This window comes from Synchiropus splendidus, chromosome 16, assembly GCF_027744825.2.
Source record: "Synchiropus splendidus isolate RoL2022-P1 chromosome 16, RoL_Sspl_1.0, whole genome shotgun sequence".
Lineage (NCBI taxonomy): Eukaryota > Metazoa > Chordata > Actinopteri > Syngnathiformes > Callionymidae > Synchiropus > Synchiropus splendidus.
Window position 1 is genome coordinate 8971818 of NC_071349.1, and position 21816 is coordinate 8993633.

Consider the following 21816-nt stretch of genomic DNA (forward strand, 5'->3'; position numbering starts at 1 on the left):
TAACTTAGTAATAATATCACACAAATCCAAGCTATTAAATTAAATCAATGAAAATAAAGAAAGTTGGTTGAAAGTCTCTTCAACAAGACCTAAAATATATAGTAAGAAAGTGGGTTATTTTCAGAATTTAAAGAAGAGGAAAAAAGGTGTGTATATCTGGATGGTCACAATGATCAGTTTGTCAACCAGCAAACCTTGTAGATAGTGAGTCAAACCCGACGTCTGGGGGCTGAATCTGGCCACCAAGTTATTTCCTCTGGGTTGCATGAGCATTGAATAGTTGGGATCAAATCCACAGCAGTCTTAGATGGGGATGTGATGACCTCCACTGAAGCCTGAGGTCACAAGGTCAGACACTCTCTGTCCGAGTCAGCAATGATCTGTTAACTGATGCGAGCTGTGCTTTTGAAGGTTGGAGAAGAAACCCAGGGGACAGAGGAGCATCCAAGGCCATACCCCTGGAGGTCATGGGGCCGATCCAAAAGGATCTCCACCTCATGGAGTAGAAAGGAGCCTGTGAGCAGGTGCGTTCAAGTTCACTCTCATTTCTCATTTGACACCCACCCAATTGGAGGTGAGGACCCTCCCAGGACTCCACCCCAACAGTGCCACACCCAGGAGTAAACAAAGGCGTCTGACTGCTCCGGTGCGTTCAGAGCCCTCTGGAAAGCCCACAGAAGTTGAGGATCACTGGCTCATAGCGTTTATTTAAGAACGTCAGGTGTTGAAATGCGCGCCGCAACTTATGGTCGCCCATTCTGCTCACGCGCGCATCCCAAAATACGGCCCTTTGTCTGCGGCGTCGCCCCGATTCTGGAATCCAGCGGCAGCCGGAGAAAAAGTGTGTGTGGAGCAGACTGTCTCCTCCCCCCACCATTAACGCACACACTCTCTCCTCCCCCGTCTCCTCTCCTCCACACCCCCACCGCGCGTCCTCCTCATGTCTTTGTGTGCGCGCGAGTCGGCGTGTGTGTGAGACGGCGAACCCCAAAAAGGCGAGATGCGTGAAGCTGCGACTGGTCTGGCTTTGGGATTGTTTTAAGAGGAAGGGAGAACCGGGCGGACCCACGTGAATCTCCCGCGAACTCGAGGAGCGAGTGGACTTTACGGCACCATCCTCTTCATCCCTCCTCCTCCTCAGCACCAACCTTCTCCCCGATTCCTCCACTCTGGAATACCCCAGCAAAGCCCCCGTTTTTCAGCCGCCACACTGAACCGTTTTGGCTGGATTGAGAGCCTCGGTATGGATTAGCGGAGCCGCCAAACTGGAGCAGCAAGCACGGCCGCGGCGGGGGGGAAGGGGGCGCCGGGACTCGGTGAATTCACGGAGCCCCCGGGACAGAGGTGAGTGCGGCGGCCGTCCCTCGGTCCCGGCTGGCTGGCGGTGCATGAGGGACGGAGCAGCACATGGCTCTCACGTTTCCATAATTGATGAGCTCATACGCGTCTATTTCTAGAGAAGTAGCAGCCGTGGCTGCGATCGATCAGTGATCGCTGATCAATACACCTGACTTCTTTCACCTAGTTTCATGAAAGCGGGATGTGCCTCCGTGTTGGCCAAAATTAAGGCGTTTCATTACAAAAAACAACCCGCGTAATCGCATTTAATTTGAGCTTTAACTCGAGGATTATATTAGACCACCAAACAGACTCTTCAGTGGAAGACAGGAGTTGTACCGTCAACCTGATACTCTGAGTAGAGCCCTTGTAAACTAGTCTGGTTGCCAGGCTCTTGAACGTCTAGAGCTTATGTGGTTGGATGAGATGGAAACTCCATCAGACCAAGGTGGAAATTCAGATCATCTCAGTGCCCGGCTGATACCTTTCAACTATATATAAGGCTGGCAACCTTGTGTTAGTGGTGAAGCTTTTAGGAGCTAGATAGAGGTCAATCCATGGGCTTTAAATGGTTTCAGCATCACAGCATCTCTGCTTGACACCCAGCCTGTCACCAAGCTGACAGAAGACCAGTTGTTTGTTGGTGAGGCATCTGACTCCTGGGCAAGGACCCTTAGTCTCAAGACAAGGAATCTCCTCTGAGAAGATGCTGCTGAAGAGTTTTAAATGGCCCTCAAAAGGGCCCATTCGTCTGTCAAGGGCTTTTTCCCCCTCCGTCTGGCCCTTTTCCAGAGTGTGCCTTTCAGTCTTGCCGTGACACACTTAGCCTGGTGTCTTGTCCTCGCGGACAGGGTCGTGTCAGGAAGTTGATGATGCTGAAACCGTTGTGCTCCTTGTGAAGGGTTGGGGTGCTGTGTGGACCGCCGTCTGTGACTGGCAGTTCTCGGTGAGCAGTGAGATAAAGCTCCTGTTCCGTAACCTCTTTTTAGGTTGGTCACGAACAAGAGTCGCTTTGGTCAATGCTTTGATTTCCACTCATAAGAGTAGAAAACTATGCCACCCTGACCTTTGTTTATTATATCCATGGCAGTATGTGCTGCATAGAAAAAAAACACAACACTAATGTTAAACAATAAACCCATGTTGGGCACTTCTTCAGTCAGCACTCAGGCAGTTTAGCCCCAAAATAAAACTGACAGATCACAGTCCGTGGTGTTCCAATGAACACTCTCAATACAACAATGAAGTGGAGTTGGAAGCCATGCAAGTGAATGAGGTTCGTTCAAGAGCTTCTGGAGAGCCTCAGTCTGTTTTTGTCAACATTCACTGACAAGTTCCCTCAAATATGTTCAGGACCTTTTCAGTTCTTTAAATTCACGTATAGAACAAGCAGGTAAGAGAGTCTTCACTGGTCTCAGGGAGGGATCATAGATCAGCTGCGCTCGAGCCTCTTGTGTTTTTATCTTCATCTACTTCATTCAGTTTCACATCCTGGCTTGTAAACAAGCGGTGCTGATGGCGTCTGATCACTTTGGGTTCTAACGCTTGGCTAATGAGAGTCCGAGCCGGCGCTGATGAATCAGAGTCAGCTATCGATTCCCTCTTTCAAACACGATAAATCAGGTCTCACGCTTTAACTTGCAAATTCATTGAATTCAAAAAGAGTATTGTGGAAGCAAACAGGGATACAGCAACGCATCTGACTGATGGAAGTGACCATGTGCTTGGTGCATGAGGGAACTGCACACATGCGGCTATAAGGAGTCCAAATATATGAAACTGTTTCCTTTATTTTCTGCACTGTGATGTGATACTCACTGTACTACACTACACTTTAGTAGGACTCCGTATCCCTCCCATAGTCTACCATGACATACAGGGGTTAATTGATGACTGAAGTACCACAGTTGTGAACAAGTATTTGAGTAGATGAGGGGTTGGGGGATGGATATTACACCTAAATTGTTTTATCCACCCACTCTCCACCAACTGCACAATACATCAATAAATACTTCCATACTGTTGTTCTGTATCATGCACAACTAAAACTATGCAGTGCTGAAACTCTGCTTTTCTAGACTACACAGTATAGTCATCTATAGCATGCTGTAGTACATGTGTCAAACTCAGGGCTAGTGGCCTACAATTGGCTCACCGGATTGTTTTAAGCGGCCTGTAAGAGGACTGACTGACATCTGTTCCCAGTATTATTTCCTGTCAATGGAGGGGCAGTCAATATATGTAAAATAAAATGTGGAGTTTGACATCCCAACCCTAGCATGTCGCAGCAACACACTATATTTGTGTACAACAAATTGTTACTTGCTTTTATTGGACTCTAAACTGCACAACTACTGTATTCTGCCATGTAACCACCAGAGAACACAGTAGGGAGGGTCAACAATGACTCATACTTGACTTCAAATTGACAGAAACAAAACAGAAAATGCCCCCTTGACTAGGAGAAACTGAACCAGGAGTGTACAAAGAGAAGAAAACAGTTATTGTATGTGCATTACCAAATACTTTCTCCATGTTTATCACTGGTGATCTTTAACCCACGTAACTTTAAAAACTAGAAAAAACGCAGCACTTCAGCAAACTGCTAATTTCCACCCATTTTCTTTACTAAACTTTCATCTATAGAGCTCAACACAGCGTTTTGAAATACCTTTACCTATGTGGGACAGCAGGTGGCAATAGTGTTCTGATGCTCGCTCAGACAACACACACACCAAGAGGGGTAGAAGTGGGGCTTGTGCTGTAGCTCTCTCCCAACCTAGAGCCATGAGTAAGACCACAGATTTTCTCTTCTCTTCTAATCTGCTAGTCACTTGAGTTCCCCAGCCAGGGTCACATGGGTTTGCATCTTCACCACAGCCTGACATACTGTTGTTGTCCTCCTACGGCTGTACATCCTTCCCGCGCTCACACACATGCACAACGACAGACACATCCAATGATGCATGCATGCAAGCATGGTAATGCTGGAGACAGTGGAAACCCTGAGGGACCAATGCTGTAGTCGTAGATAAACAAACCCCTCTCCTCCGTACACATTCTTCTTCCCATTGTGTGTGTTGGGGTGAGCTTTAAGTGCTGACTAGAGTAGGTCACTGAGCCAAACAGGGGGAAGAGTGAGACCCCAATCCCAGCGTTCCACTAAGCTCCTTCCCGTCATGCCAGCATCCCCCCGCTGTCACTCCCGCGTGCCTTTAATTTTGGACTTTTTATTTTCACAAATCATTGTTTTTCTCTATGTCTTTGATCTCCACTTATCTCTTTCCCCCCGGGTTCCCTCCATTTTTGAACCCCACATTTCTAGCAGTTACGGATATTAGCCGTTTTTGATGCTTGGTGACTTCAGAGCCTCAGGATCACACTCGCTTATCTGGCAGAGGAGGGGAGAAAGGGGAGAAGAAGGATGGAAGAATTAAGGAGAGGAAAATAGGTTAGGGGAAAAAGAGCTAGAGAATAAGAACATGTTAAAAATGAGACTGTAATGTGGTGAAAGAATACGTGTTGGCTGTGATTCTTCAGCTATTCATATGGGCCAGGAGGCTCAGTGGGTACGGCAGACCATGATCACTGCAGTCTAATCGTTGTTACTACTTGTGGTACAATGACAATAAAGGCTATTCTATTCTATTCTATTCTATTGAGTGTGCAGTCAGTGTTAGGTCCGGATCACACTCGCTTGTCTGGCAGAGGAATGAACCCTTACCGCTAGTGACCCATAACCCTAACGGTTTGCCCAATGGCCTGTAGTATAGGGGGATCTCGGTCTGGTGCACCACCTTGAAGGCGGCCTAGGAGCCCATAGATCAGGTGGCATGTTGGACCACTGACAACATCTGTATCTCTTGGCTGTGCCCACTTCATCACCCTACATTTTGTTGCCAAATCCGTGAGTTTGTCAACCAAATTCTTCATCTAGTGCTGAGCAAATGGGTGCATGGAAGACAAGTGTATGAAATATAAATTATTGACGGCTGTAAGAAAGCAGGCAAAACCAAAAATGGCATTTCGACACTCACATGAAGTCATAGGTCACTCATGTGCCTCTGTGTTTTGTTTGGTCAGCAGCAGCTTCACACAGAGAGCAGTGACAACAGGAAGCGAGCAGACACTGGCTGTGTCTAGGCACAAGTGCATCCAGGAGGAGGAAGGCCGGATGTCGAGAATCGTGTGTGTGCACAGAAGGGTTGGTGGTGACCGTCAAGGTTTTCTGGACGACGGAGATATGTAAAAATGGAGCATGGTGATAAAGCCTGAGACAGAGAGGGAGTTTGGACCGAAGAGATAGAAAGAGCTGCAGGGAGAGATCAAATATTTAACTGTTTGAATTTCCTTATGGGCCCTTGGCTTCGAGTCGTGGAAGAAAAGGACAAATTTAGCTCAAATATTAGGATGTTAGAAATACTCTTTCCGTTGTGTATGATGTATTACACACACCTATGCAACGGTATTGACACCCCCCACCTGCATCTGTGGGAATACTGAGGTTCCCATGCCTGGTCTTGGACAAAGTCAGGAAGGCCAGATGGACAGGGAACATGGTGGATGAAGAATGTGAGTAACGGAGAAAAAGACAGCCATGTAGGATCTCGGATGAAACGAAGAGGAGAAGTGTGACCAGAGAAGATGAAGATAGGTGAAGCAGACGTCTTTCTCTATAGCACAAGGATCTCATTTGAATGCACACGATTCTCCTCCACTCTGTAATACTCCACCTGCATACACTCTTCTACCCTGTGTTCATTTGCTTTCCTCCTCTCTCACTGATGAATAACCTCCCATCATGCTCCTCCATGTCAGTGAGTCGAGTCAGAAAACAATTATGATTATTTAACGTGCCTTTAAAGGCTGTTTGTATGCATCCTCTCTCCCATGATGTATAACAACTCATAATCACCTGTAATGCCTCAGGTATATTGCTACTGGTTTAGTTGTTCGTCTCTCCTGTGAGCTGCGTGCTAAGGTCCGAAGACTCTGAGATGAAGAAGTGAAGCAACTGGGGTGAAAACAGCACCAAGGACAGCGCTCAATCACGAATAAACACACAAAAAATAAATAAATCGGAAGCTTGAGTTGCTTGAGTTCAATGTTTGTACCAGACTGTGGAGTTGTTCGACAGGGCGGGGCATGGAACAGCCCCCCCATCTGGTCTTCCAAATCCATCCTCACTCCTGCATTTATCACTGGGACTAAACGTCCATGTAGCCGTGAGCACAAACACACTGATACAGAGTTTAAGTATCACTTTAGTGTATTTTACGACTTAAGACGCAAAATAAAGAAGCTATCCTGACCTGAAAAAAGGTCCCCCCTTTTTTTGGTATTTTGGGGCACCTGCTTTTAATCCTGTTTGACAAGTCTTGACAAGTTACCGTGTACATTGCTTAGCAACGTAGTTCGTGTAAACTAGTCTGCCGAGTTTCTCTCTCTGATTCAGTAACTAACCCTCACCCAATGCAATCTGTCCCAACAGGATGTGACTGGTCTCAATCCAAGATGGCGTCACCGAAAAGCAAAGCCAAGAAGAAGCCTCCTAAAGACAGCATCACACTGCTGCCATGCTTTTACTTTGTAGAGGTGAGCATTTTTACAAAGGTCAACATCGGAGCACTGGTCTTCTTGTGTCTGACATGTGTGTTCACGTCGCCCAGCTTCCCATTGTCCTGTCCTCCTTGGTGTCTCTGTACTTTCTGGAACTGACGGATGTGTTGTCCCCGGCGATGGTGGGCTTCCGCTGTCACGACCGGGACCTTTCCATGCCGTACGTGGAGACAGGAGACGAGCTCATCCCTCTGTTGATGCTGCTGAGCCTGGCCTTTGCTGGACCTGCAGCTTCTGTAGGTGCCCCGCACACACACACACATTCCTTCATTAACATTTAACTCTTCAGACTTGTACTTCCTTCCTCTCAGAAACGCATAATCAATCAGTCCACATTGATCAAGTACACACACCTCACATTCCAACACCACAGACTCTACAATCAATGCACACAAGGCGCTCTGCAACCAATCACTCAGAGCCGCCGTAACACACACACACAAAGACGCTTCTCCTTTCTCATCCCTTACTCATAGTGGAAGCGATCACTACTCGATGGCACCTTGCATCCATTCTCCCTCCCTCGCCGGCGAGCACTTTTTCACGCTGCCGGTGGCTAATGCGGCGCTTTAAACACGTGAACGGTTCCTCTGTAGATCATGATGGGCGAGGGCTTGATGTACTGCATGCAGTCCAAGATGAAGACGTGTCCCAAGTCGGAGACCAGCATCAACGCTGGAGGCTGCAGCTTCAACTCCTTCCTGCGGAGAACCGTGCGCTTCGTGGGTAAGGACTTGTTTTGTTTATCCAAGGCGACTCGTCCGCTTATCCTGGAGCCTATCCCAGCTACCTAGGGCAAGAGCAACAAGCCTTGACACACGCGCTCACACCTGCTACCCATTCAGAGTCACCACAGTTTTTGAATGGTGGGAGGAAACTGGAGTACTTGGAGGAAATCCATGCAAGCATAGGAAAAGACCACTTTGAGTATAGGTTCACTCAAACCCGTGAGTTGCCTGAAGCTTGCGTTGAACCGACGACCTTTTTGCTGGGAGGCTGCAGCGCTAGCCACTGTGTCACCGTGCTGCCAGTCAAGGTGCCACTGCAATGAAAAAGGTGTCGCAATGTGAGGCGTTAAAAAAAGAGAGCCGTCTTCATTCAGCAGATTGCAAACACTAATATTCTTCAAGTTTATGATACAGTGGTACCTTGGTTCTCGACCAATATCCGTTCCAGATGGCCGTTCGAGAAGCAAATTGTTCGAAATCTGAATCAATGAATGGAAAAAGAAATAATGTGTTCCAAGCCTTAAAATAGTCTTTTGTAGGAGTGAATGTAGAGTGTCTGCTGCAGGTGCGCTGTTCCTCTATGTGTGTGGCCGCTGCATGTGGGAGGGGTTGCCGAGTGAGTGACGTCTCTCCAGAAGTGAAGAGGTGCCCGGTGCGTGTCCAGCTCTGAATGTGCGCTTCTGTGCAGTTTGGCTGTGACAAAGTCATAAACCAAGTAACTTAGCTCTGTCCCAGACTCGCCTCATCCCTGTCCCAGCTCCAGCCCACAACAGGACATCAAACCCTGGAGTGGAGGTGTGGAGAGCGAGCACCTCCCCTGTGACACTCTACCACGGTCCAGTGTGGAGACAGGAAAGGTTTTACACCTCAATATGAAGAGAAAACAGTCAGTAAATGTAGCTAACGGCACGTGTCTTACAGTCATACAGAGGCTGCGTTATACACAGTAACAAAGCGCGACGTGGGTCAACTGATCGGTCCGCGCATGTTATGTTTTTTTCCGGCTTTTTTCGGGGGCGTTCGAGTTCTGTATTTTCGAAAATCTCGAAATTTTTGTTCGAACTGCATTGTGATTTTAGAGTGTATTTTGTCCATACAATTTGAAAATGTAGCATTTTCAGCTCCAGCAAATTGTGATTTATTCTAATGGCAGGGAACCTGTTTGTTTGTTGTTGTAGACATTCAAACCGAAATTCGCCGTAACCACCTAGCACTAGACAGAATTTTGACCTGTGATATATATATATATATATACATATATATATATATATATATCACATCAATTTTCCCCTCCATGGTCACTATTAGACTTGTGAGATGTTCACTGCACATATCGATGGTGCCTTGGTTTTTGTTTTGCTTATATGTGCTTTATGAGCTCCAGACTTGTGTTGCGGGATATTATCATTCATCGAGCTATAAATAACCCCAGGCCAAATTTGAATTTTGCGTCCATTTACCTTGATGAGTCTGCGTGTGTGAAAATAGCTGCAGCACTTCGTGTCTCCTCCGGCTACAGCAGGGAAGATTGTTTTCAGTCAGCACCTTCTCACAAACAAACAGGTCACCAGCAGCCTGCCGGAGTTCAGCTCATTCACTAATTTACCGCTTCGCTCTCACCTCTCGCTCCCTCAGGTGTTCATGTGTTCGGTCTCCTAGCAACGGCCTTGGTGACAGATGTCATCCAGCTGGCCACGGGCTACCACACCCCCTTCTTCCTCACCGTGTGCCAGCCCAATTACACAGCGCCGGGCGTGTCATGTGACAACAACGCCTACATCACACAGGACATCTGCATGGGCAAGGACCTGTATGCTATTCTGTCTGCCAGGTGAGACACGGGTGCTTGAATTACTGGACTACTTCAGTCCAGACCAGCAGGCTTCTCAACTTCCTGAATGATCTTCTCTTTCTCCAGGAAAACCTTTCCATCACAGCATGCAACACTCTCTGGATTCGCTGCAGTCTATATTTCTGTAAGTTCCTGTTTCTTCCTCACCTCAGAACCTGTGTGGGACATGAGTCTCTGTCACTGACCCAATCTAGACCCCCAACTCTTCTCAGTGCAGTAACCTCTGAGCGATTGGTGCGATTCATTACCCTCAGATATTAATCACTGAAACAGTTCATAACAGATTCAGAAAGCAGAAAATGATGGTTTTCAAATTATGACATGAATGGTGACTGGTTCTGTCAGTGTGAAAGAGAGAAACCACCTGGCTGCACATTCCAACTACACCAGCTAAAAACAGCAGGACATGGCTTGCATTAACTGACAGAAAAATTGAACTTGACATGTCATTGTAAATATGTTAAATAGATCAAAGTTCAAATTCATCTCCTCAGTTTGATAATTCATCTCTTCTTTCATTTCATTGATAATATCCACTGTATAAAACAAGCATCTATGGAGAAGTATCGATGAATAAAAGGCTTTTAATCTTCTGTTAAATTGTGGTGTACGAAAATAGGGCTGAAATATCGCGATCATTGATTCCGCGATATTGTATCAATATTTCTGCATATATATTACGATAATTGACAATGATATTTCAAGTAGGCTATATCAGTATTTATTGCATAAACACTTGGATATGCTGCTGCATAGGGATGGGTGATATGGTCAAAAAAAGTTATTGCGGTAAATGTTGTAATTTCTGCGATAAATACAATTTCATTCTCTTCCATGTGTTTTGACGCACTACAGTCTCTCTTGAAACTGTTTTATGATGAAACTTATTGAGCCGTCTGTCTGCTGTATCTCATGTCTCTTAACTGTTGACTTTAACTATGGACCCGTCTGGACTGAAATATTAGAAATAATGTGAATAAATGATCATTTAGTCATGTTCAATTCTCGAAATCATTATACAAACTGACACTTGTCACCCATCCCTACTGCTGCATTTGTGAATAAGGGAGATGTTCATTCCACTGTTGGAGTGCAGACTGAGTTCATAACAATGAACTTGTTTTCGTGCAATAATATTGTTCTGCATTATCACATTTTTCACCTTAAAATTATGGCTCTTATTAACAAATATATTGCAGAGCTCACAGTATTGATATATATTTCAATGTATCATACCACTCCTGTTTTGCGGTACGTATTGTATCGCAAGGTACCTGCCAATACGCAGCACTACTGTGTCAGTGTGCAGTTTCAAGTGAAAGTCTTTCATTCAAGCCCCACAACAATCCCGGGCTGCTGGTGAATAATAGTGATAATAAAAGGCTTGACTCCTCCTCCTCCTCGATCGCTGCTTCAGGAATCATGAAAGCTGTTTTCAGCCGTGAGAGCTGAATAACAATTAAACACAGCATGTTTTTATTCACGGGTCACAGATTATCTGCCAGACAAACCATTCTTATAAAAATAAATGTAAACTGGAGTTGTTGGCTGGGGCTTTTCCATCTTGGAGCCCTTCACGAAGTAACACCTTCCCACACGCAGCGTCCTGCTCGTCCACATCAGTGACACTTTGGTGAGTCGACTCATTTGCAGTCACATTGGTGAGAGCGGAGGAGGAGAGCAGCTTGTTGCTGCTGCCACCGAGGCGATGTGATGATTTCGCAGGAGGTAACTTGGCCGGAGACTCGAGAGTGTCCCGCTTTGGTTGGCTTTCAAAGCTATAATGCCATCTCATTGAGTTCCAATGCTCCTGAAAACGCTTTGGACTAAGGAATGCAAATCCAGCTGGGCAAACTCACACTCTCAGTTCATTTAAATAAACTTTTTTTTGCTTTTGAGAAACAGAAAAAAGTCATAAATCAAAAGTGTTTCACAGTTTGAATTCCCTATTTAAGAACTAATAATGGATCTGTTTGTGTTCTTCCCAGATGTATTTCAACACGTGCATCAGCAACAGCACCAAGCTGCTCAAGCCGCTCCTGGTGTTCGCCTTCTGCATGGCAGCGGGCCTGGCCGGGTTGACCCAGATTACCCAGCACCGCAGTCACCCCATAGATGTGTACGTGGGCTACCTGATCGGAGCCGGCATCGGAGTCTACCTGGTGAGTGGAGCTGAATATTCCGTAGCAACTAGATCTGGAGATACTTTATTTAGAAGTCTCCGACTGTCGTGGGATGTTTTGATGCTGCTGCTGAAGATTTATTCCTGCTGTTCATCACTGAAAGCGAACAACCTCCCTTTGCCGCAGTAAATTTTTTAGGTACGTGAAAGGATGTCTATTGTCATGTTGGGGAAGGTGGGTTAAAAACCAAACATAACTACGATGAAGCATCAAATTTAGCAGAGGAATTTAGAGACCATGAACAGAGCTTGAGCTAGGATGCTCACTGAAGCTCAACCGTGTTACTGGAGAAAAACTCAAAACAATTGTTATATATGTATTTCAGGAGCAAGTGGGTCGCTTCAAACTCTTGTGACAGTAAAAGTTTCCCTTTTTGTTTCTCTGTTTTTATCTTAGTTTGAATATGACTTCTCAAGACGAGAGTCAAAGTTCCTGCTGTGACCCTCTTTTGTGTTGCTAAACTGTCCAAAGGCAGTTGCGCCTCAGCAATGTGTGGAAAAGAGAACTCACACTGATGTGTTTTTGCCCCAAAATAACTGCCCTGTTCCCTTCTGTAGCAGCACAACCCTCCCATCTCTGCGTGTCTTGTGTTTCCTTCACCGTGCTATTTTTAGTATTTCTATTACGCGAGAGGAAATAAGAGTTTAATCCAACAAGAGTTTTGCTGAAGAAAGTCACTCAGGTTTAAGGACTTATTTTTGTCCTCTTCTCTTCTTGTGTCTTGGCTAATGCGGGAAAGCTAGCGTTGCCTCAGGCTTTTATGTGGAGTTGCCGATGTTTGGTTCACCTTGCTCATGGTCTCGTGTCCTGCACCAGGCTGTGTATGCTGTGGGGAACTTCAAATCTTCCGAAGAGGACGCTCCTCCTCTTTCCAGACTGGCGTTTGCCCACCAGAAGGACACCCTCCGGGTCTTAAGTCAGAGGGGTCATGACTCTCTGTACAGGAAACCCCCGCGAGTGTCTGAGAGCCGGGAGGAGCTGGGGGCCCCCATGGGCTCCGGCGCGCGCAGCAAGGTGCGCAGGGAGAAGGCTTCGCTTGCTTCTCTAAAGCGAGCCAGTGCTGACGTGGAGCTTCTGGCAACCAGGGGCCCAATGGGGAAAGAAACCATGGTTACCTTCAGCAACACTTTGCCCAGAGTGGCGAATGGCAACAGTCCCATTTCTCCATCGGATGAGCCAATCAGCACACAGCGGCACATGACTTTCCACGTGCCATATGACTCGCAGAGGTCGCGGCAGCTGGTGACAGAGTGGAAGCAGTGCTCGATGGAGCTGCGTAGTCAGAGCTCCAGAGACGAGGAGGAGGAGAGGACTGATGGCAGAGGCGAGGGAGGTGCCGCCGGGGAGGACCAGGCGATGCCGTCCTCCCTTTACCCCACAGTGCAAGCCAACAAGGGCAGTGCCACACCCACCACCACCAGGATGGCAATGGCACCGCCGTTGGTTCACATTCCAGAGGAGGCCACTCGGCCGCCGCCGGTGTCTCCAAAGAGCGCCAAAACCCGTGCCAAGTGGCTGGCACTCACCGAGGGGGGTGGGACCAAAGAGCCAGGGACAGGGCCCATTGCTGTGTCAACTCCCCGGGTTCCCAACACACAACCAAGCCAGCCCCCGGCCCAGCAGAGGGCCACACAGGTAAGATCAACCATGGCTACCGTCTTGTAGCTGATGTTCCTCCATCCCAGTGCACCATGATTTAGAGTCACGTGACCGTGTTGAGATGCCAAGCTTCTTCATGTGTCCTTTGACTTGCAAGGTGATGGCCATGTCCAAGCAGCAGAGCCTCATCTCCTCCACTGCCAAGACCTCGGAGGGCGGCTCGTCTTCCGGCGCCGGCTCCAACTGCTCCGAGTCTCCGTACTACAAGATCCCATCTGACCGCGACAGCTGCACTGGCAGCAATCCTGGCAGCATCGGCGGCAGCGGCAGCATCGTCACCATTGACGCCCACGCCCCCCACCACCCGGTGGTGCGCGTGTCGGCCACCAATGGCAAACCATGGGAGTGGAGGAACACCATCAGTGGACACCTGATGAGCGCCGAGGCTGACAAGCAGAGGTCCGCGCTAACGCGGCAGGAAAATGTGGCCCACTACAGGGACTACCGCACCCTCCCGCTCAAGTCCGACTCCATGTCCACCTCCTCTGCTGGAGGGGATGGAGGGTCAGCGCTACCACCTCCTCCTCTCTCCACCTCCTCTTCCCCCCTCCCTCCCCCACCTCCCCTATCGTCCTCCCCACTTCCCCTTCACTCGTCTTCATCCCCACTGCCACCACCACCTCTCCCAAGCTCCTCACCGATACCTCCCCCTCACTCTTCCTCCTCCCTCATGCCTCCACCTCCTCCTCACTCCTCTTCCTCCCACATGCCTCCACCTCCTCCTCACCCAGCTTCCTCCCACATGCCTCCACCTCCTCCTCACTCCTCTTCCTCCCACATGCCTCCACCTCCTCCTCACTCCTCTTCCTCCCACATGCCTCCACCTCCTCCTCACTCCTCCTCCACCCACATGCCTCCACCTCCGTCTCACTCGTCCTCAACTCATTTGCCTCCTCCCCCTCACTCCTCTTCCTCCCACATGCCTCCTCCTTCTCAATCGTCCTCCTCCCAGTTACCACCTCCTCCACCCTGTTCCTCCTCCACCCACATGCCTCCTCCTCCTCCTCATTCTTCTTCCTCACATATGCCTCTTCCTCCTCACTCCACTTCCCCCCACATGCCACCTCTGCCTCCCCCTCACCCTTCATCTTCCCACATGCTTCCTCCTCCTCCTCCTCACTCTTCCTCCTCCCACATGCCTCCCCCTCCTCACTCCTCCATGTCCCACATGCCTCCCCCTCCTCATTCTGTCTCTCACATGAACTCACAGTCCTCTCAAATGCTGCCACATCCACACCCTTCCTCGCAGATGCCCCCACCTCCTCACCCCTCTCAAATTCCTCCACCATCACAACCATCCTGTGGCACAATGCTCCCACCGCTTCACCCGTCCTCATCCTCCTCCTTGCTGCCACCCCCTCCCAGCTCCTCCACTATGTCCCCGTACCCCTCTTGCTCCACCATGCTCCCTCCTTCTCGGCACCCTGACTTACTGATGGACGGTCAGATGCTGTCCCGCTCGTCCACACTGCCCCGCCGCCCGTCCGGCTCTGCCCGCAGCCATGCGGAGCAGGAGCACTACTACAAGGCTCTCCAGAATGAGAGAATGTTGTAGTACAAGAATACCATCGTCATGATTGTACCTCAGAAGCAAGCTATAAGACTACGCAGCTGGACTTTGCTGAGGTCTGGAATCCTTTTTTATATTTTTTCTCCCACGTGTAAACTCAAAGAGCTTGAAAGCAACTGAACATTTTCGGGTTTTTCTAAATCCCTTCTTCACTTCCTCCATTTGTTTTTGAGCAGGATAGGCGTAACACCAACAGCTGAGGGAGAGATATCAAACAAACCCTCCGGAATTGATGCGCTCTTCCTTGAGTGGAAGCGATAAACAAAAGGACTAATGGAAAAATAAATGCTTATTAAACTAGTGCAGCTGGCTGAGCTCGCAAACACACTTCCTCTGGTGACTAAGCAGTGAAGCTGCGGGACGATCGTTCAGCGAAAGGAGCGCAAGAGCCTTAAATCCATCGGCATAAAAGAGTTGAATTAAGGAGCACATGATTGCCGCCGAGCGAATCAGTCACCGGGGACGACATTGCACTGTAAAAATGGAGCGGGGAGGAGCTGCTTTAAGAGCAGTCGTGCACAGTTTGCTGCTGAATGGATTAGCGTTGTAAACATGAGAGAGACTTGTTCCCAGGTGGTGGGTTAGAGCCACACGATGATCCTGGGCGCTCTTCATCTGAACATCTCAACAAATCTTTGTCCAAAGAATAGAAAATAACCCTGGCTAAGGAATCAAAGTCGAGCTGAAAAGAAAATCTGTTGGTTTTTGTACACAGAGGGAATGAGGAAGTAAAGTACGACAGGCTGTGAAGGATGAAGGTAAATGTCAGATGTTCATCCATGTTCAATGAGACCAGAATCTGAGTCTCAATTACAAGTTAAACATTTTCATTTCTCTCATGAAGTGTGAACCTCTCTGTCGTTGCTATTTGGAACCAAAGTGTCCGCTTTCTGTGACAGGATATCAACGCCAGTCTTTCCACGGTGCGTTGGAGACAGACTGATCTAATTTGTGGCACTTCTCATCCAGACTGACAGGAGATATATTTAACTCATTTCATGATTGTGATGAAAATCCAGCTCAGCAGAAGATTTTCCATGGAACCCATTCGTTCCATTAATTCTTAGAGAGGTGGCGAGAAGCATGGCCTTCATCTGATAAGTCTACAGCAGAAGAAAGGCTGCTGTTCGAAGTAAGTCATTCCCTTTCAGGTTATCTATGGAGCTCCTTTCATTCAACGATACAAAGAGGAACAGATATGAGGTCGTTCTTCATTCTGCTCGACTTCAGTCAAAAATATATCGGTTTCATCTTCATTTAAAACACTTCTTAAAGTATCTCACATTTGAATTTTATCAAATTTGCCTTCCTAGTAAATACAAGAATGTAAAAATGTACATTTATTTATATGTTATTTTATTATTTATATCCACTGCACACTTCCCCCTCTAGTGATCATCATCTCACGTCCACAACATAGAGACTCACAAATCCAGGTTAGTCATACTGAAAACAAATCGTCTAATTTAGTTTTTGAAACTGAAAATAAGGCCAGTTTCAGCCAGTCTTTGGGGGAAACTGTGGTATATTCTCAACTATGATGAAATAATTTGTTCTGTTGCAGATGTTTTGGCTTAAAATGTATGATAGAAATACTGACCATGGATTCCACTGAACTACAGAGTTTATAAGCAATAGATATAGCTGAGAAAAATATTGCTGCAGCTCATTCTTCTCTCTCATCCGTCTGAAGTGCTTTATTTTCTATTCGAAGGAAGCCACACGTGTGAATAGCCGTGACCATGTTTTGTAAAAGAAACCATAAGGGAAACTGTCAAACTGTTCCGTAGCGAGCCTCCACTTGTAGTTCAGTGTTCAGTGCTGCATGTATGAGCGTGATAGTTGGGACTGAGTGTAACAGCTTCTTCTTACCGATGTTATCAATACTGTCGTCATTTTCTAGTCCTTTTTTTAACGGGCTCATGTTTTTATAACTGTGGTGATGTGTCATATTATTAATCTCATTGAATAAATAAGGTGGACGTACGTCGTCTTTGGAATGAAAAGGATCTTTTCCTGTGGATTTATATATTTATTTACACATACCTTTGTATTTCTAACCTTGTGGGGACATTGTGAGGTCTTTCATTTCATTCACACACACACACACACACTCTATAGATTTCCCTTTAGTCCAGTGTCGGGTTGCCATAATGAATAGTGTGAGAATGTTGGTCCGATGACTGCAGGGACGGAGCCAGCGTTGGCCTGAATCTGTGTGTTTGTTGTATGTTTTTTCTAAAATATGTCCATGCTACGTGTCTGTTTCTTTGTTATCCCGTGGCCGTGTCACATTAACACTGACGCTGCTCTGTGTGTCAGTAACTGTCCATTCAGCAATGTGTCACATTTTGGCTCAAGAGGATTGTCACAAACGTATTTTCCAATCCAGACATGTTTCACTGCTCAAATCTGTGTGTCCCTGTGCTGTGTGTGTGTGTGTACCCCAGTGCCCGTGTGTGTGTCTTAAGCGTTGAACTGTATGATGAGGACGGAGATAGTTGCAGATGGTGCACCAAGGCCTGGGGACAGTTGGCCTGTCCATGAGTTACATTCGATGAACTCACACCCCTCCTCCCCGTGCGTGTGTGTGTGTGTGAGTGAGTGTGTGTGTGTGTGTGCATACATGCATGTGCCTGCATCCCCTCCCCCCGTGGCCCAGAAAACAACAAAAAACATGCAGATCAAGATACCTGTACTTGTTCAATGTGGAGTCTGTAGGTTCCTCAGTCACACAGGATCAAATACAGAGGTTGGACAAAATAATGCAAACACCTTAAAGCTTTTTTAGCTTTTTTTTTGTCCAACCCCTGTATCTACAGTAAAACAGATAAATAAAATGGGTGAAGACAGAAAATTCAGGTCATAAAAAAGTGCATCTGTCAGTCGGAAATGTGATGGAATACGCCACGATATCGGACCCTCAACATCTCACTCTGAAGTCTGCCTCCCACAGATGGGGAGCTGGTGTCCTCCTGCTGTCAGTTGCTACCAATACTCCTGACCTGCTCATGAACTGAAGGCACTTGGGACCTCAGTCACCAAGAAAACAGGGGTCTGCAAGGTCCCCTCGCTCAGGCAAAGGTCAGATGAAACCAGAGGTGAGCCTCCCACGCTGTAAGCAGTCTAAAGAACACCCATCAGCCATTGCAGAGTGGTGTTTTGGTGCTGCCTTTCAAAGCACTAGGTACCTCTTTTTCACAGGGTACTTCACTGCATTAAGGGGCCAATGAATGGAGTCATGTAATGAAAACCTCTTCCTCAGATGGAGATGGACCTTCCAGCATGGCAGTAACCCAAAACCATCTGAGAGCGGAACAAAGGAGTGGCTTAACAAGACACATATTCTGGTCATGGAGTCGCCCAATCGACCTCCAAACATCAACCCAAATGGGGTGTGGGGAGCTGTTGCTTCCAGTTTCCAGGCTGCCAAGAGACTTGTGGGGGATTGAGACGTTCCGTAAAGAGAACAGAAGCGTAATCCCCCCGTGAGCTGTGTGCAAACCCGGTGACCGACGACAACAAATGTCTTACCGCTGGTGCAAGCCAAAAAGGTTTTTTTTTCTTGGCTCTGGAAATGTAATTTTTGATGGCGCCAGCGCCATTTTACAGCTCTATTCATTTCCAAAGACATTTTCTGCTGCCATTCTTTGTCAGTGTGTAAATGTATCAGCCACTGAATAATCGTTTCCCATCGAGGGTCGAGCATCTCTCATCTTGATTTTCACCGGTCCCCAGAGAGCCACAAGGATCGTTTTACATTCTCTATAATCAATATAAAAAGTCAATTTTCTCCAGTCCAATACTGATCCCAGTGAAACTTCAGTTTCATGGGCCTCTACCTCAAACTCGCATCTACTTTATACCTTTCATATATTTTTGTGTTTGCTTGTCACGCTCCTCGGCAGTGTTGCATTCTTGGGTGAAGTTTTGAACATGGCGTTCACTTTTTCCAAGGCCTGAAGTGTCTTTGAAGCTGACACCTGAGGAAAACATGGCGTCGCTGGCGGTGAAAAGCGCTCCGTGGCGGCAGAGCCGAGCGGCATCCAAGTATGATTAATAAATTGTCACCAGCTCGCCCACGAGACGCGCAACTTGCTGCATCTTTCTTTTTCAGAGAGCCAGAACACGCCAGTCACCCAGCCACTGCTGGGGGCAGAAGCTGACATTTCTGGTCGCCACTCGCTGTTCACAGGCTGAGGAGAGAAGCAGTCCCTGGGTGAGCCCGACTGTCAAACTACCTGCCACTTCTCCCTCTGACTTTTACTGCATATCGACTTTGTGGATTTATTTTCCCTCTGATGCTTCTTCCGCTATGAAATATTCCTGCTTACTATCTCACTCTCCGTCACGTCTGCCTGGTCGGGGGAAATGTGCAGCCGGGTCGGGAAGCTTCCCGGCCCGACTTGCCTTGATTTAAAGCATCTGCATGTTGGAATCGAGAGGCTCAGTCTGATACATGTGAAAAGCACTCAGAGAGTCCAGGCCCTCGGCATCAGCTCTCAACCAACCTTATTGAGAGGCTGTTGGTCTCCAATGATATCTCAGCAGCAGCATGTTGGGAAGTGGTGTCAGAACAACCTGAGTTGCCAACTCTTCTTTCACAACCCTGAAAGGATCTTTATGAAGGTCCAATCTAGTGATCCATGGAGGGGTACTGTCCCCACGGGCAATGTGGTCTTTAGCAAGGCCCAGACTCATGGAAGTTAGACCAAGGTCAGGGGATCAGATGAGCGGAAGAGGTGGAGCCGCAGCCTGTCAATACCTGGACAGTCTGAGGCAGGCAGGAAACAAAATGGGTGGCCTGGTTCTGGCCCGGTGGCTGGTTCGAACAGCTGCAGTAGGAGGAACACAGGTGAGATGCTGAGAGATTGACGCTCTCATGGGAGGAGCAGGTGTGAAACTGTGACATATCTCGGCCTCCGCATGTTGCAGTACACATATTCAACCACTTGGTGGGACACGTTACAATCCTGCCTGTTGAAAATGTTCCACTGACCTTCAGCTATTTGAGAGTCTCTTCCGTCCTCTTGTGCCATGTTGCCATAACACATCCAAGTCTGCCGCTCTTTGAGAAGACTTGTCTTCAGTCCATTCCGCCAAGTAATAAATCATGATTTCCAACTGAAATATTTCAATAGTCGAATCAAAAGATTTTAGTTTTCACTTTATACAGTTCAACTACCAGTTCATCCAGCACTAAAATAAGTCAACCTCCCTTGTTTCCCACACAAGCACCTGAAGTAAAAGCATAACTGAAATGTACGTGCAATGAATTATGAATAATTTGTGTGTTGTCTGACTGGTGTGTTCAAGGCCTTCAATGCATAAACCTTTTGTTTCATATTGTTTCCCTGCATGTGGAGTTGAGGTGCGGGGGACCGGGTTATTTAAGCAAGAGCTGATTCGACTGTGACCTTACATGCATGACTAAGAGTGTACAGTACATGACTTAAATACCCTGAAGGGCCCTGGAACGGGGGGTAGCAGCCCACTGACACAGTTATCAGACCGAGTTAAGTGGTACTGGGTGAATATTTCTCTCAATGCATGAGAACAGATTCATTAACCCGGTCTCAGTTTTAAACATTCGTGCGCTGCTGCGTGACCTGCGGGTTTGTCGGCAACGGCTTCAGTCACATCAACGTCTCTCTGCGTCTCTACCTGCCTTTGAAATTAGAAGGAAATATTCCGAGTTCAGTGTGACAGCTCCTGGCAGTCGACCGTGCACCCTAAAAAGCGTGACCCAGTTTTGGCACAGCATCCTAGCAGCGAAGATGCTGAAGGGTGCAGTGGTGTACGCTAAACACAAAGACAGTATTCAGATTACATCTTGTGTATCGTAGCGCACATTACAGTACTTCTGATAATGATGTGAGATTTTTCAAAGCTGTCTATCTATTATTCAACAACAGTTGTGTTGTGTGTGCCTTGTATATCTTGGAGACATGCCTCCTTTTGCTGGTCCCCACAAGGTTAAGCCTCAATTTGAGGATTAAAATTGGAAAATAACTGTGTCATTATAATTGTTTTTAAGTTTGGTTCAGAGTCCTGGTTAAGGTTCGCCATGTGTTTTGGATGGTTTAGGGTGAGAGGCTGGGGAAAGGGTTCTTGCAATGAGAGGTCCCCACAAAAATAGGAATACAAATGTCTGCGTATTTGGACGCTAGAAAGCCAATGCCATATTTTTTCGTGAAACGGATTGTGCAAAAGGATTGCAAAAATGTGTCTCCATTATTGTTCTCAAAAAGTAACACTAAGCTTCATGAAGGTTTGGATGCCTATTGCCACCCACAATGTTGGACCCTAATGTCAAAAAAAACATCTCAGAGTACAGAAGCAAAACATACTTGGAACCAGTCAAGGATGCCTCTTGCTCTGAAGATGGCTTTTCCACTTTCCTGCCGGATCATTGACCTCTTGTTCCTCTTGGTCCTTGGGTGGGAAGCTCTACATTTCATCTTCTTTGACTTCAACAAGTTCAACAGTCTTGTTTGCTTGGGTGTGCCTGTCCCATCAAGGCTACGATCATATTCAACCCATGCCAGTACTGCGGCATCATGGGGCCCATGGGGCCCATGATGCAGAAGGTAGAGCAGTTTGAAGGATCCAACTGTCTGAGAGTGGACATGACTCAATTCTCTGAGCAGTGATCGGTGGTGGGTTTGGTGTGTTCCAGCACAACCACCTCTCCAAGGTCCCTTTTATACCGCATGCAAATCCCACATGGGTAGTGTGTCCACCCGAGGACTTGACAGACAGACTGGCAAAATAACAAAACAAAATAAGGACTGCAATGACTCATTACAACCCAATGTGCAGAAAGCAATGGCTCCCACTCCCACCCACTAATGGAGGCAGAGCTGG

General features: G+C 47.3%; 2 protein-coding genes across 4 annotated transcripts in view; both read left to right on the plus strand.

Annotated features, from left to right (window-relative positions):
* grin3ba (glutamate receptor, ionotropic, N-methyl-D-aspartate 3Ba) overlaps positions 1–525 on the plus strand; it is a 131922-nt gene extending 131397 nt beyond the window's left edge. Inside the window, exon 15 of one of the 2 annotated variants that reach the window (XR_008412635.1) lies at positions 412–525. The gene's annotated coding sequence lies outside the window, so the exon portion shown is untranslated. The remainder of the gene's footprint in view (positions 1–411) is intronic. The other variant, XR_008412634.1, reaches the window with a different exon arrangement.
* Positions 526–892: 367 nt separating this feature from the next.
* On the plus strand, positions 893–19944 carry LOC128747107 (phospholipid phosphatase-related protein type 3-like). Of its 2 annotated transcripts, XR_008412636.1 has the most exons (10): positions 893–1344; positions 6830–6933; positions 7008–7193; positions 7554–7683; positions 9321–9516; positions 9604–9661; positions 11526–11699; positions 12537–13355; positions 13477–18999; positions 19067–19943. XR_008412636.1 is itself a non-coding variant. In XM_053844686.1 (9 exons), the coding sequence occupies exons 2-9, from the start codon at positions 6853–6855 to the stop codon at positions 14932–14934; spliced, it is 3102 nt and encodes a 1033-aa protein (XP_053700661.1). In that variant the 5' UTR covers positions 1307–1344; positions 6830–6852; the 3' UTR covers positions 14935–19944. The 2 variants fall into 2 exon arrangements, 1 of the variants encoding a protein (XP_053700661.1); XM_053844686.1 differs by having other exon boundaries at positions 1307–1344; positions 13477–19944.
* Positions 19945–21816: the final 1872 nt, after the last annotated feature.

Bases quoted from the DNA above. Each gene is read 5' to 3' on its own strand.
- LOC128747107 (XM_053844686.1), top strand. From the start codon at position 6,853: ATGGCGTCACCGAAAAGCAAAGCCAAGAAGAAGCCTCCTAAAGACAGC. The intron at 7,194-7,553 runs GTAGGTGCCCCG...GTTCCTCTGTAG, and splicing joins TTGCTGGACCTGCAGCTTCT to ATCATGATGGGCGAGGGCTT. The intron at 11,700-12,536 runs GTGAGTGGAGCT...GTCCTGCACCAG, and splicing joins CCGGCATCGGAGTCTACCTG to GCTGTGTATGCTGTGGGGAA.